General features: G+C 39.6%; 1 protein-coding gene across 1 annotated transcript; it reads left to right on the top strand.

The window, feature by feature from the left end:
- The first annotated feature begins 11,646 nt into the window (after window positions 1-11,646).
- Window positions 11,647-13,545, top strand: LOC137400168 (inosine-uridine preferring nucleoside hydrolase-like). Its single transcript, XM_068086485.1, has 2 exons — window positions 11,647-12,130; window positions 12,947-13,545. Exons 1-2 carry the CDS (start codon window positions 11,647-11,649, stop codon window positions 13,423-13,425), a joined length of 963 nt encoding a protein of 320 aa, XP_067942586.1. The 3' UTR covers window positions 13,426-13,545.
- Window positions 13,546-16,931: the final 3,386 nt, after the last annotated feature.

The following is a 16,931-nucleotide window of genomic DNA, read 5'->3' as shown; positions in this document are numbered from 1 at the left end:
TGTATATCTTCATTGCTTAGTACTCTCATGAGTAGCCTCATTCTTTGTTGTTGTCTTCTTTGTTGTAGCGGGATCACTCCTAGCTTGTCCATAGCCTCGCTTATGCCTCTTGTACCTTTCAGGTTTGCAATAAACCTGATAGCTTGGTTCTGTACAAGCTCCAAGTCTTTGATCTCACCTTTATTGCTAGGGTCCCAAGCTGCAGCTGCATATTCTAGATGGGGTAGACATAATGACCTATAAGCTAAGAGTTTGGCCTTTTGCGGAGCCCGGAAGAGAGCACGTTTGACCATACCAAGCTGCTTTTTAGCAGCGGTAATTTTTGTCTCTATATGTTTGTTAAACCTTAGGTCATCTTGCAGTGTTACTCCTAGGTAACGGGAGTTGGATACTTGTTCTAAAGCTATTTTGTTCAGCGTATATGTTGGTGTGGGTTCGTTATTTGTGTTGTTGAATATGAGAATCTTGCTTTTGTTGACATTGAATTCCATTCCCCATCTGGTAGCCCATCTTCCAAGTGCATCTAGGTTTTGTTGGAAGTTATCGATATCTCCGGTAGTTGATATTTCTTGGTAGAGCAGTGTGTCATCTGCAAAAAGTGAAACTGAGCAAGTTACACACTCAGGAAGGTCGTTAATGAAGAGCAGAAACAACACTGGGCCAAGTACTGGCCCCTGTGGTACTCCCGACGTTACTGGAAGGAAGTTGGACTCTTTGCCATCAAGTACTACGCACTGAGATCTATGAAGTAGAAAGTTATGTATCCAACTTATTATGTAGTCATCTATATCTGTTTTTGACAGCTTTTCCATTAAGAGTGCATGCGGTACCCGATCAAAGGCTTTTGCAAAGTCAAGGACTGCTGCGTGGACGCTTTTTTGTTGGTCAACAGAGGTGAGAATGTCATTAAGGGTTGCACACAGTTGTGTCTCGCATGACAGTCCTTGCCGGAACCCATGTTGTCGATTGTGAAAAATCTTGTCTACCTTGGCTAGTAAGTTTCTCAGCACTATGTGTTCAAGGAGTTTGCATGGGATACTGGTGAGCGATATTGGTCTGTAGTTGCTAACTGTTTCAGTTGTACCTGATTTATGGATTGGTGTTACATTGGCAATTTTCCACTCTTCTGGGAGTATTCCTAGTTCGAGAGATTTATTAAATATGGTAGCAAGACAGTCTGATGTTTGTTCTATGTCAATCATCAAGTCTTCTTTACGTATTCCGTCTCGACCAGGTGCTTTACCCCCCTTCAAGTCTTTGACAAGCTTGATTATTCCACAGATATCTATTTTTGGTGGTGTGAATGCGTTGACAGTACAGTTTTCTGCGAGAGAGTGGTTTTTATTGAATTGACTGTGGAAGTATGTGTTAAGCATTATCGCACACTTACACGGGTCATCTGTTTGAAAGTTACTTTCATCTGTTAACATAATTTGATTCTTTGTGTTTTTTATTCCTTTTAGGTGTCTATAGAACGGTTTGCAGTTGCCTTCTGATAGTGGTTTACAGATTCGGTTTGTGACGTAATCTCTTTTTATCTTTCTGATTGCTGCTTTAGTATCTTTGCGCGCTTTAGTGTATTGTTTTTGGTCAAATGGGTCACCACTGCAACGGAAACGATTGTATAGTTGCCTTTGTTTGGTGACTAGTTTACGACTCTCTTTGGTGAACCAAACTGGTTCAGTTTTTGGACGGTCCTCGACAGTTTTCTTTGGTACAAAATCATTGATAGCATGTTTAAGGGTTCTTGAGAAAAATGTCCACATTTTGTTGACATCATCCATCTATTTTAGTCTGTTTGGTATCATTCATAACTAACTCAAACCTGTCAAGATCCACTTTACTATAAAGCTTGATGACTCTTGTTGGAAATTGTTTTACTGGTAATGCAGTTTTGATCTTGGCCTTTATAATAAAGTGATCACTAACACCAGGATATATGACTTCATGTGACTGGATCATCTCAGGTTGGTTTGTACAGATCAGGTCAAGCGTATTACCATGTGTGTGGGTTGAGTGATGAGCTGGTGAAGATTGTGCTGAGCTAGTAAGTCTGTGAATTCTCTGCTCATAACACGGTCTTGTGACTGTGGCTTTATAGTGATATTTAGCCAATCAATACCAGGAAGGTTCATATCGCCAGTTAATATAATGTGGTCATTAGGAAATCTTTGTGAGAGGTCTTCTATTATGTTATTTAACATAGTCATATCTTTGTGTGTTGGTGGACGATAGAAGCACCCAACTAAAATTGACTCATGTATTCGAACAAATAAGATTTCATCTTTGGTTTTGTCCGCGTCTGTTGTGACTTTCTTGCTAATGAATGAATCACTAATGGCAATCAAAATGCCTCCTCCATGTAAATTTCTGTCTTTCCTGTATATATTTTTATTGTTATAGTCAAATATTTGATGGCTATAAATGCTCGAGTCAATGTGGGTCTCTGTCAGATAAACTATGTCAAAGTCGTATGTTTCTGTAGTTAATTCTTCAGTTTTGCTTTTAAGAGATCTAGTGTTTGCAGTGAACATCTTTACAAGGTTGAATGACGGGTTAAAACCGTCTTTGACACTTGCTCTGTTGTGTTCAGGTCTCGCCATTCCCCCGACTCTTCTTTGGACTGAATCTTCATGTTTCTTATTCGGTATTGAGTGTTGCTAGATGGGTCTTCAACCTTTTTTTGTTTAATGTGTTGTCTTAGTTCATATTGTCGTTCACGTACCTCTTTGCTTTCATCAAGCTTGCACCAGATGTTATTTCCTCTCTGGGTTGCGTGTACTTTTTTCATAAACTCCCATTTGGTGTTTTCATCTGTAAATTCAAGTTTTATTGGCTTGTTTGCTGCTGTAGATTGCAGACGTACTGCCTTGATTGGTTCTTTTGTGTGCATGAAGCATTCATTTTGGAGCATCTCTGTGACTTGTTCAAGAGCACTTTTGTTTTCTTCTGCCATAAAGTATGGCATTGTATTTGCGGCTCTCCGCCTGGTTTTGTTCAAAATTTTTTGCTAGTAGATGTTTGGCACTGGAGTTGATTTCAATGCTCCTTTTAACACCTTCAGTGTTACTTTGTACAGCTGCAGCATATGAAATCTCAAGCTTTTCTATTCTCTCAGTTAACCCCTCTCTAGTTGAATCAACTGTTGTCATCAGTTTGGAAACCATGGTTTCAATATTATTTAGCTTATTGGTAGTTGCTGTATTTTCAGCAAGAGCCGCTAGATTTCCCGGTTCATTTTTCCCCATTGCTGAATTAATTTCAATGACACACTAACATAACGACAACACTAACTAACACACTGACATAACTTACCTCCGGGCAGCTTTGTGTATACATATATATCTTGACATTCTTACATTTACAAGTTTAGCTGTTTATGAGTATTTATTATTTGTAAACTCATTTCAGCATTACGCTTGATTGTATTGAATTGTATCTAATTGCTCTGCTGTCTTTTCATGCTTATAGAGCTTGTGTAATAAAAAGTCACTCAATCCCCGGTGTTGTAAACTTGAAAATCAAGCGAGATATTCAAACAAATAAACTCCATGAAAATACTGATGGCCCTGAAAAGGGCCGTGGGAGGAATAATTCTGGAGAATTATCCTATTTGAATGTTGGTGGTGCCGAGAACGTCCAGGTCATCAAGGACGAGAGGATCTCGGGGGTTCTTGGCAACTATGCGAGAGGAAACCTCACGTATCGGAGTGGCCAATGTCCTGACCGAGTGGGATGGACGCCACACCGGCCTCCGGTGCCCACTTGGCAGCTGTCTCGGAGAAGGCGCCCTCCTCTCCCTTGGCCTACTGTTGCATGGAGGCTTTGTGGGCGATGTCTGTGTGGCCACAGATCGCCGGTGTATCTCGTTTGTATGCTGTACTAGAAGCGCCCTGGTGGCGAAGACGCTTTCGCAGGAGGGACACTTAATCTTGTTGATATGACATCGCTCATGTCGTCGCAGCTCCCTGAGCGAGGCGAAATGCTTGGGGCACTCCGCACAGAGAAACATGGTGAACTGATCCAAAGGTAAAAGGTGACGTAGCCAATATATATATGGAGAAGGGACTTCTGGGATATTGGTTGACCTAGAAAAGATAACAGACGCCATGTATTAAACTTTTTACGCAATGAACAATCTTCTATAATTTATTTCTTATCGTTCACTCATTGAAAGACATTTGCTATGTTCATGGTTACATGCCAAAATAATCTAAGTTTCTGTTATAATTGATTGTTAGGGGTTTAAGATTACTTAAACAAATTGTTTCCGTTTTTGTTGTACGTTTTCTCGAAATAAGATTTTATAATTAGCCCTTTTCGTTATCAAAATATGTCTTATTGTTTTTTTACAATTACTGTTCGCTACCCAGTGTATGTAGAATTTTTTGGGCTTTTTGTTAGTGTTTAGATTGTTATGCTATAATGGCTCATTGTCTAGCAATAATTTTTTATTGTTCTGTATGTGAAAATTCTTAGAAACTCGGCAGTCAGCAAGACTATATGATTGGTCGGTTTGAACGATAACCGTCAATTTCTAGGCCAATCGCTTATGTAATATAAATACTGCCACTAATTTTTAAGCAGTTCAGCTTGGGTGTGACTCTTGAATTGGATGCAGGATTAGTATTACTATAATAAAGTCGTTATTGTTGGAGAAATATCGTTTATAATCGTCACTAACAGCAAGCTCACACAAAATGACTACAAATAAATAGGATAATTAAATAATTATTCTTACAAGAGTTGTGTTCTCTCCTGTTGGTTTCAGCAGGTTACAGCGTTGGTTTCAGCGCACTCTGTTGGTTTCAGCAGAACGGAAGTGAGTTGGGTTCAGCTCCCTCCTGTTGGTTTCAGCAGGTTGTACAGTCAGCAGCGTTGGGTTCAGCGCACTCTGTTGGGTTCAGCAGAGCACAAGTGAGTTGGTTTCAGCTCCCTCCTGTTGGGTTCGGCAGGTTGTACAGTTGGCAACGTTGGTTTCAGCGCACTCTGTTGGTTTCAGCAGAACGGAAGTGAGTTGGGTTCAGCTCCCTCCTGTTGGTTTCAGCAGGTTGTACAGTCAGCAGCGTTGGGTTCAGCGCACTCTGTTGGGTTCAGCAGAGCATAAATGAGTTGGTTTCAGCTCCCTCCGGTTGGGTTCAGCAGGTTGTAGCGTTGGTTAAAGCGCAGAGAACTAGAGCTAGGGGTTGTCCCCACCCCACTCTTGCGAGTTTTCTTCACCAGTCACTTTGGTTGTAACAATTACAGATGTGCATAAGAGCTATTACTCGTTCAGTATAAAACAAATTGTACTCAGAACCCACTTAAAGGTGGTTAGTCAGCGCTGACTTCCACAACACATCGCGTACTAAATATAATCCCATCAACTGCAGTCTAATAATGAATTTGGTATAAAATAACTTTCAAATGTCAAAGCATAGCTTGATTACATAGTTTTTTTTAAACTGGCATATTATAATTTAATATATTCAGGTGTGACCAATAAGTGTATGAATTGTAAAAATTTGCATGATACTACTTTTTAGATAAAGCAACTACATCATAGTACCGGTGAGTGTAAACCAAACCTTGCCATACACAAGAAATGTAAAAGCTTGGCACGCGATTGCTACCGAAATGTGATTTGACCAGAGTAAATAAAAGAAAGTTGTACAATTGCGTACCATGTTGTTAAAATTAAAAAAACTGGCATTTGACAACGATCAGTATTATTATGATACATTATAGTTTTATAAAAAATGTGTGTTTACTACAATTTATTATTATTGAAAAATCTATACAACCGTAACTGTGTTTTGCAAAGGTTTGTTTAATGAAACTGCAAGCCGTTTTCATTATTCCGAAAGCCTGTTTTTCGGCCATCGCTAGACATAACTTTTACACTCATTGGCTCTGTAGGTAATCATTGTGCTAAGCTAAACGCCTAGAAGTGGCGATCAACGTTTTAACATTACTGCGTGTCAGGGTCCTCCCATTTCTACCACGACGTCATACTCATTCAACCTCATATTGTGAACTTTCTTATGATAAATCTTTGATACGATTTGGTGTATTGATACAACATTAGTGTATTGAGGCATACTACATAATTGAGGCAAGTTACATAGTTCGTGTATTGAGGCATATTAGATTAGTTGGATATTTGATTAGTCTTCCTTTGTGAGGTTATAACTAGTAAAACTATTGTTGTGAATGTTAGCGCTGACTAGCCACTTGCAAGTGGGTTCTGCGTACAAGTTGTTTTGCACTGAATGAGTAATAGCTCTCATGTATAACTGTCCTTGTTGTAAGCAAGGCGACTGGTGACTAAGTATGGATTTTTATTACTAAACTACTGTAAGCATGAAAACACAGAACATTTAAATACAATTCAATGCAATCAAACGTAATGCTGAAATGAGCTTACAAATAATAAATACTCAAACAGTTACACTTGTAAATGCAAAAGTGTCAAAGATATAAATATGCAAAAAGCTGCGCAAAAGTAAATTAATGTTACCACGCAGTTCTTTATGATGATAGGGAACCTAATACATTTACCTTCTAGTTATTGACTTTGTAGTTCGCAGAACTGGCTCTGTAATCTTTGTTTTTCTCTTTTACACGGGAGCACATTTGCTTATAATTATTGCAAGTGCTAGGTGTTAGTCTATGGATGTTCGATGCATGCGGGATTTTGAATTACAGGGCAAATCTGAGAATAGCTGAACGCATACGGTAATTAAAAAAGCTCAGCTTAGTAAGCCCATCCACTATTATTAACTATGGGCCACTCTTTTTGCATTCTATAACAAAAGGAGAAGTACTTAATGATTGGAAAGTGGATCGTTTTGTGCTGATTTAGAAGTATAAGGGGGATAAATTTTGCCACTAAATCATTGACCGGTATTTTTGAAATTTATCTTTTTAAAGGTCATGGAGCACATTTTTGCACACGATATATATGAACACATTGACAGAGAGCAACTGCTTAATGACTGTCAGTATGAAAATAGGGCTCAAAGAGGGACATGAGTCGCAGCTGTTGTCTACGGTAGCAAAGTATATTAGCAATGTTGATGATAGGATTAAAACTGATATAGTTGTATTAGACTTCGCCAAAGCCTTTGATGTAGTCTCCCATAGGAAAACAGGTCTATAGGTTATCTAAGGGTGGGTCTGTCCACATTTGGCAAAGTGGGATTTTAATTGGCTCAGGGGTGATCACTTTTTCTAAGTGTTAATGGTAGCACTTTAGCTCGACATAGGTTAACGTTAAGAGTACCCCAAGGTTCAGTGCTGCTGCCTCTTTTGTTTCTTGTTTACATGAATGACATGCCATATGCTTTACGGCTGAAGCTTTTTCCTGCCGACTCGTTGTCATTCAGTTGTGTTGAGAGCACTGAGAACAGTGGAGCTATGCAGCAAGATCTAGATAAGCTAGTAAAATTGGCTTATTATTGGCAAATTATGTGTTTCAACACGAGTTAATGTGAAACTATGTCAATTGTTAGATCAAACTGCCTGAAACAACGTTATAATTATTATAACGTTATACAGGGCACCCACATAGCAACCAGACCTGCCAATCCAAGAGTGGGGCAATGCGTGAGATTTGGCTTTGGGGCAATTGATGTATCAATGATAGTATATATAAAATTATGGAAATTGGGGCAAAAATCTCACGCATTTCTCACGCATTTTTATTTTTTCTTTGGGTGATTGCGTGAGTCTCACGCCCAATGCGTGAGAGTTGGCAGGTATGATAGCAACCCTCTTTTTTAAATATCTTAATGTTACAATCAAGAATAGACTGTCATTTGATGAACATATAAAAATATAACAAAGAAAGCTAATGGACTTTTGCATACGCTAGTGAGATCATTGAGAAATTGTAAGTTTTTGACCAGAAGATTGCTTTTTACTATTTGTAGGCCCATATTAGAATACTTCTATACTGATTGGTCCCCTTACCTCATTAACATATCAAAAAACTAGAAAGTATAAATAGAAAGGCTTTCCGCTGGACGTATGACCTCTCAAAATACTGGGAGATTACTGACATCATGTCTCAGCGTTGCTGGAATCTTTTACAAGATCAACGAAGGACTGCAGCTGATGTAAACTTTTCAAATAAGATAATAGATGGAAGGGTGAAAATTTTGAAAGGATTGTTAATTACCAAATTAAACACATCACATAATACACAATTTGGTGCCACACAGGAACATGTAACAACCGATGTCAAAATAACTCTTTCTTTTATTATGCACCAAACAACATTAGGTAGTTTTGACCCAAGTGATCTCTTTTTATATCTTTAGTAAAATCTTTTTGCGCATCACTATAATGCATCTTAGACGTCAATGTGGTTATTTAGTAGAGATATTAAACAGACTCGACTAAACTAAAAGTTAGTAAAGCTTTGGGATGAAAGTAAATCTGCCATATCAATCAGCATAGCACATCAAACTTGTACAGGTTACCATAATAAAGCAGTCAGAATGCAGCAGTAGCACACAAGAGTACATCAAACAGCTATACATGAATCGATAATTTTGTTCCATCTTTTTCTGGGTATAAACTGCTGTAATTACTGGATCTTTGCCAACAATGTGTAGTTCTAGGTGTTTGCTAGTTGGTCAGATATATAGTTGGAGGTGCTTACATAAGACTGGTTTGTTAGTCAAGCATGTTGATAGTAGCAAGACCTTCTGTTGAAATTCAGGTCAAGTATTTTCCATAAGCTGTTTCAATAAGGCAACCAAAATCGCGCGGAATGTTTTTTTGTTACAGACACAGTTGTGATGGCATGTTACTATTTGTATGAGTTTGCTTTAGCTCCTATCCGCATTCGGTTTTAACTCCGTCACAAATCTGAATTTTTACCCAATATGCTTTTCTACCTCTAGAACACTCGGCTGGTTTTAATTCACTGTCTAACTTCGTTGTTCATAATCCATAACTTAAGTTTGCTTCCTATAACAGGGAGTTTGGAGCTAATTTTTTTAAAGCAAAACCTTCAGTCTGTCGTTAGAGTGTTTTAATATGAGGGTCACTGATGATTTTATAATTACATTTTTTCAGTCAAAAAGTTATTAAGTTTTTTTCTCCAGAAATTCCCCAAATAGAAAATGGCTTGTATTGGTTCCAAACATGTAAATTAAATATGTACTACACCGTGATCAGCATTTTTTGTGTAATTTGAGTTCCGATGCCTAAAGACATAATAAATGAGCTAACAGACAAGCATTGCCTTCCATTACCAGTTAATAATTTAATCTTTGCAACCTCCTGAGACAATTTTAATACATTACACAGTTTTTTTGCTAGTTGTTATCTTTGACTTGTACACATTGAAATTGAAGCTCTGCTGTCTGAACAGCATTCTTTAGAAATGTGTTTGAGAAAATCAGAGTGAATTTGTACTATTAATAACGTCATTATATGGTTTGTTTTGCTATGACTTGTTTTGTTTTTAATGACTGTGTGCTATGATAGCTATGATGCTTTAATTTGGTAGTTAACAATCCTAAAATCTTCCATTCGTCAAGGTTATTCATGATATGACCTTTGAGCTGACTATGACTAGTGGGTCCTTACTGGTGATTAACTAGTCGGACCCTTTAGAATATTGGTTGACTACCATGAAAAATGGCTGCTTGAAGTTTAACTTAACAATTTTACTTGGAACTCTTATAATGAGGTGCAGAAGTAATCTGGAATATTTTTAGATGTTAATTTTGAGTTTATGCATTTTAATCCATTTACAACTATTCATTTTTTTCAGCTCTTTGCGTAAAGAAACTAGCGGTGGCCAAGGTTTTTGAATAAATCCAAGTCGTCTGTCTCTATTTTTTATCTACACATGTAGATTTAGTTTACCATTTCATATTTTTCTTAGAATTCCATGAAAATTCTCATTAGTTTCAATTTATTAACTTCATTATTTGAAATGGTGCCTTCAATCAGGTAACATAGCTGATAGTCTAATTGAAAAATTCTGTGTGCCTGTGTCTGATTTTAATCACTAAATGATAGAAATAATTGGCATCCAGAATAATCCAGCTAACGAGTCATGGAGATAAGACCTAATGCGATATAACAGCTACTTATGTAGCCAGTAACTTAGCGACAGTTGTATGAGTCAGATGTAGGATTTCTAGCCTGGGCATGGCTCTCTTGGGGGGTGGGGGGCTCTCTCTCTCACCTACCAAGAGAGCCATGCCCAGGCTATAGGAGTTCTGCCTCCATCAAGTTTGCCTTAAGGATTTGCATGGCCTCACGTAATACAAATTACAAAAGGTTTTGATAGTTATGTGAAAGAATGTAAGAAAATCCAATTGTATATTTATTAGAAAAATAAACTACTTTCATCGGCTTAACAAAGATTTAGGAGTGATTAAATTCTTTTGAATTATTTTATAAAGAAGATTCCTTGGAATGATGGTAATGTGGAGGGATTTTATATAGAGTTTGCAATAAATTTTTCGCCTCAGTGTTATTTCAAGCCTGAAAATCTTATGATTAAAATGAAGTATAAAAACAGATCCAAAGGCCACATGAGAGAACTAAGGATATGAATGCTTTTTTTCCGATGCACATTGCAGTGATTAAGCGCAAATACCATCTTCCTTAGTCGAATGTGAACAGACGCCCTCAGTTCGTCCACCTCTGAAAAGAACGTAAGACCAGAAGCTCAGCTGTAGTTTTTTCGATTGCTTCATAATTATAACGTTGTTGCCTTCTGATAGCTTGATGACAATTATCATATGGTGACTGGTCAATTCTCGTCAGCCATTGAAGCCCAATGTATTTTACCTCAGTTTTTCAATCCATGTATCTTGTTATCATCATTATATTGTCATCAGTGATAGTTTTGTGTTTTGCTAAAAAGTCTTCAAGCGAAACCTATATTTCTATTGAAAATCTCAATGAAAAATGGTGAAAGAATAGCCTTTCTGACTTCAAATTACCGTGTTATGGCACCAAAGTTTGCTCTCTGTTCTGTCATTCACTTTATTGTCTAGAAATTTGGGAAAAGTTATGCCTCGATACTAGTGTTATACTCGATTGAGCTTGCTGTCAGACTTGTGTATGCTGATAGATAGCAGCTCTAACACTAGATGACCTAGAGCTGCTGCTTCAACCTATATGTAATAACGTCGTCATAAGGTTTTCACCTCCTTGTTTGATCTCACTTGATACATCTGTCTGAGCTACTTGCATTTTTTTGCAGTTTCTCGCACTGATTGTACGCTTTGGTAAAATGGTTCATGTTATCATATTTGAAACACTACCTTTTTGGCAGATATTTTTACGGTGATAGCGATGTCTAAATAATCGAACTTTGAGATATTTGGCTGGCATTTCATGAATGTACATGCTTTATCATTGCTGAGTACAACACTTGACAAAGATTACTTAGCCCAATCTTTACTATAATAAGAGTCCGTCTGAAGCCATGCTAAGAACTTTTTAAAAAAAAATGCCTTGCTTAGAAATTGAACTTCGACCCTGTATTTTACAGTTAGACACTCTAACCACTACACCACCTTGCCACTTCACGAAATAATTATGTTAACAGTGATTACTCATTACAATCTCTCACGGTGCGCAAGACTGCCAAGCTTACTAATGTCTATAATATATGATTGTTTTTTAGCCATGAAAAAGAAACTAATCATAGACTGTGATACCGGAGTGGATGATGCTCAGGCTTTGATATTGGCTGCCTTATCTAATAATGTGGAAATCCTGGCCATCACTTGCGTATTTGGCAATAACAGTGTAACACAAGCTGCTAAAAACACGGTGAGAGTGCTGCACGAGATCGACTGCTGCCATATTCCGGTCTATGTAGGATGTGAGAAGCCACTTAAGAATGATATTATGATGGACCAAATACGGTCCAGTGGTTCTGCATATCATGGTTCGGATGGTTTGGGTGATGCCCCGCATGCAACTACAGGTTCTCCTCCGTATGATGCTGTCATAAGATCCGAAAAGGCAGCAACAGCAATATGCAGACTTATTCATGAACACCCAGGGGAAATAACCTTTGTAGCCTTGGGACCTCTTACAAACCTGGCGATAGCATTTCGTCTTGATTCAAGTATTGTAGGGCTTTTCAAAGAAATTAATATAATGGGTAAGTAGAGTGATCAGGTATTGAAGACACTTACACATTTTCACTGTGAGTGAAGCATTGATTTATTTTAGTAAATATGTAAGCTTTTACCCGGACAACTCAACCAGTTCCCATTGAAATTGTACATTAATTGGTAAGCTAACCAGACAATGTTATAAATGATGGTTGTTGTAAATTCTAGGTTTAACTGTACATTCCCTCTGTATATGTCCAGTACATGTGAATGCTCATATAGTTTTGTTATTACCCTTTTGTTTTTGATAGTTTTATTACATATGGCCAGCGCTTTGTGATGTTTGTGAACATACAGCATATTTTGCTGTGACTATTGCATAATTTACTTGAAAGCGTTCATCTTGTATCTTTCATGATTGCATAATTGATATGTAATGCGTATGTCTAGTAGTTTTGTTTTTGTATAGACTACTATAAGCGGGCAGTGCACTGCAGTAGGACTCAATCATATTTCAGAAATTATTCACTCAAGTTACTTGATATTTTGCTGCTACGGTATGCGTAAATAGATTTAGTTATATTCCAATAACAGATTGATTTTGTTTGCCCTAATGACTTGGTGACACTGATTTTACCTTTAATCGAGAATTCTTTGCCTCTGACATCATAAGAATTTATGAGAAGTTACCCTGATTCCATGAAAAATAAGTAATGATTTATTTTCCAATTTGTAAATACTTCTTCCGTGATTGACTGTAAAGTGTTTGTTACATCATACTGGTCATAGAATAGTCCACTGCTATATTGTGTCACACCGATAAAATATATCATTGATTGAAAGAATGTGGCATATTGTTGTAGGAGGTGCCATTCACAGCCAGGGTAATGTGACAGTAGTTGGAGAATTTAACATAGCTGCTGACCCTGAGGCAGCAGCTATTGTGATAGAAGATGTGGTCTGTCCAACTAACCTATTTTCAAGGGAGACAGTTAACTTAAACGGAGCTGAATGGGTGTGGCACTCTCACTGGCTCAGCAGAGACACCAAAGTTGTAAAGTTCCTTCGAGAGATCACGGCTCACTCCATTGACATAGACAAAACAATGTGGAACGTTTTGTTTTCTCCCCCAGACCTTGTAACAATGGCCTGTGTGATTGACAGTAGTATTTCCACAAAGGAATCGGTCCACCATTGCTTTGTGAACTGCGATAGTAATCCTCACACGAGAGGACAACTCATTGTAGACTGGAGAGACCATCTCAATAAGAATAAGAATATAACTGCTTGTCTAGACTGGTCTGTTGACGGATTTAAGGAGCTGTTAACTAAAGTAATTTAATCTCTATTCCTGGTTTTCTTTTAATTTCCAACTTTTTCTGCACACAGCCCGCTGCCGATTACTACATCTGTACTTATTATTCATCTTTGGTGTTACTGGTGCTCTTTATGCTGATCTTTGACTTCCCAACTGCTCATGGTGAAACAACAAGATGTTACTAATATTGAACAAAATTTATTACATAAATGCAATTTTTACTTCATAGGTCAATTGGTTATATCATAGCCCTAATAGTATCACTACATACCCAAAAGTATTGCCACATACCTACTAGAATAACGATAGATCTACTAGTAGCATCATAGACCTACTGCTTTTGATTTAGTAATAATAGATGAAACATACAGAGATACACAAGAAATGTGTAACTCAGCTACATATGTAGTTATCCTACACTTGGTTCTTTTAGCTTAAATAAAATTTCTAAACATGCAGATCTCCCTTGTAGAATTCCAACATATATAATAATACTACCGAAATGCCCAGTGCTGCACAGGTATTAAAACAGCTGATAAAACAGTGGCAGGTAATGTAGTTGCCTGCCATTAGCCTGGCACATAGTCAGTGTCTAATTTGAGTAAGATAGTAAGCTAACTTACTGAAGAGAGCTGTGAGAGCGAGCTTTAGTGATGTTGCGTAATGCAGTGTGCTATGCGTATTTTAACCCAGATAACGACTCATATCGCTCTATGAGCTCGATGCATCTCGTGTAGCTCAATTGATACTTGGTGACCGGAAGGTTTCAAGAGCGAATCGTTTGCGATACGGATTTTTCACCGCTAGATACTAATACTAACTGCTATAGATGGACAGACCGAATCACAGACGACAAACTTTGAGATTTACATGTACAGTTGAACAATTGTGCAGCTACCTATCTCATGTTTTGTCGACACATCTGATGATCTATCACGGCGACTCAGAATCTCATGGAAGTTGTATAGTACAGTATATACATGTATATGTAGTAGATATAACGCTATATGCACGTCATTTTTTCTTTTGCGATTGCAGCGAGATAAATTAACATTAAAATCGAATTACAGAACTCATCCGATTTGACACTCTACATTATATGGAATTCTTTCCGTAATATGAAGCAAAAACTTTACAGAAGTTCTTTACGTTGTCTAGAGTTTATGTTATAAAAGTTATACGTTATGGAAGTGTCTGCTGTCCTTGCCAGTAGCCGCTGGCCAGGTCCAATGTGCTAAAGTACTTGCTGCCGGAGAAAGCATTGAGACTGTCATCGATCCGGAGAAGGGGGTAAGTGTTCTGCTCGGTGACAGCATTTAGCCTTCAATAATTGACGCAGAAACGCCATTAGCTATCCTTCTCTCGGACGATTACCACTAGAAAGCTCCAAGCGCCACCGACTGGCTCAATGAGTCTCATGTTTAGCAGCTTCTGGACTTGACGCTCTGCCTCCTTTTGCCGACCCAGTCGATGCAGTGGTTGAAATATAGGACGGGTTCCTGCTTTTAGTGGAACATAGTGTCCTATCCTGGAAGTCTGCCCTGCATCAGATCCCCGTGATATCCATCGGCTTGTCCTGGCTCTGTGCAATTGTGTCTGCCCGCTGTGTAGAAGCCCTCCAGGTGAGCTAGTATCCTTTCACTCGGCGTATTTGCACGTGGAATATGGCTTCTGAGTCAGAGAGGCTTGTCATCCACCTGGTGGTCCTAGACTCTCGTGTATATAAGTACCTACCGTACTGCCGGCTCGGAGTTGCAGGAGGTGGTCCATGGGGTTAAGGCACTGCGCTACTGGGCTTTCTTTCAGTCCAGGCCAGTTTAAGTTTGTAGCCAGCGGTGGGCCATCTTGGCAGTCCTTGATAACTTCCAATGGATAGTAATTCTTGGTAGTCACCCGGCATGGCAAAGCCATCTTGACCTTGGTTGGCACCACCATTTCGCGCATCACTTGAACCTTACTGAGCAGCAGCCAGCGATGCTTATCCACGCAGGTTAAAGGACAGCAGTTCATAGAAACCACAAACTGCTAGAACTCCATGGTGCACTGATGGGCTACTAGAAACGACATTCTCAAACTGGCATCCTTGCTGATGTGGCTCACCATAAAGACCTCCTCGGTCTTTATGTTTCAGAGATACGGGCAGCTATGCAATCCCATAGGAGGACAGCTTGGTCCCAAGTTTGTAGTGCATCCCGTGTCCACCAGAAACGAATAGATCACTCTCCATTGTCCCTGGGAGAAAGTAGCTAGTGGTATGGGGCCAGCTCAGTGCCTATGTTCGGACTGGCTTGGCACTACCACAGCTAAGCCACACAGGCCGTTTCTGGCCAGGCATTCCTGATGCTGCCGAGGCTGTGCTCTGGTGTGCCTGTGCAGTCTGGCCGGTGAGTGTACAGCGGGTCGATCCTGCCGCTTGCAAGACAATTTCTGGCACACTCTTGGTAGCGTAGCCTGGTGTGGCCGGCTTAGATCTAAGGGGAAAACTGGCATGCCGGGTCCCTCTTCTGGGGGTTTTGGCTCCAGTTCCTCTAAAGCCTGGTAGTATTTCCAGAGGGCAATGGCCAGAGTCTCCCCAGTTGCCAGCTCAGCCAATGTAGCAGAGACAGACCTTTTCCGTCTTGGTCCTCTCTTCTGCTGCCAGTGCTCCCGGGCTGGAATTTCTCTTAGTAGGACTATTTCAGCTGGTGCTTGGTTGGGTCCACCGTTACAACGAGCTTTTGACACAGAACTGGTAAATTTTTTTTTCGTCGAGCGGTTACGGTTTGGAGGCCCTAGTGCAACTAGTAGTTGACACTACTGTTGTGATCCTTTGCCGTTTCCATGATGTAGCGTCTTCTACAGGCAGTGCCGTCGCACGTGCCTAAGGCTTCACAGCCCCAACATTGTAGAGGTTTCCTTTCTTGTTTCTCTTTAGATCGACTCTTGTGTCTGTTGCAGTCGCTGCACCTGCTGTGTCAGCTGCTGGATGAGCAAGGCCAATTGACCGACCATTTTATCCTATACTACTGTGGTTCGCTCCTCAGAAGCCTCCTCTATGGTCCGAACGTCGGCCGTTCCTCTGCCTAGAATGAGAGGAACTTGCTCTCGGCGTGCACGCCTTTTGTCAATGTAGACGCTGGTGCGACCAAAAGGTGTTCCTAGCCACAGAATAACTCTCTGGCCATGTCGGCTCTGTACGCAGCCGGCAGGTCACTGTAGGCTACCTCGACTAGCCATTTCATGCCAGGCGTGTTCTTGAAGGAAATTGCCCCGGCTTGCCTAAGGGTGCTTAGCTTGTCTCGAGCCTGCTTAGGAGAGAGACTAAACGCGCTCAGAGTGCGTTGAAGACTGCTCCTATGTGGCCGGCATGTCTTCAGTCTTTGACATCTTTTTTAAAGGCCTCTCGAAAATGCAATAATCTGGGACTCTGGCCAAGTGTTGGCATCAGCTACTTCTTGAAACCGGCCGATAAAGCACTCGATATTCCCGGATCTCGAGTACTAAAGTGTCTGGAACCGGTGGCCTAAGGCACCCTCACCAGTCTCTAAAGG

The sequence above is a fragment of the Watersipora subatra genome, chromosome 7 (genome assembly GCF_963576615.1).
Source record: "Watersipora subatra chromosome 7, tzWatSuba1.1, whole genome shotgun sequence".
Taxonomy (NCBI): domain Eukaryota; kingdom Metazoa; phylum Bryozoa; class Gymnolaemata; order Cheilostomatida; family Watersiporidae; genus Watersipora; species Watersipora subatra.
The sequence above is the reverse complement of the archived record's forward strand: the minus strand, read 5'-3'. Positions and strand labels throughout refer to the sequence as shown.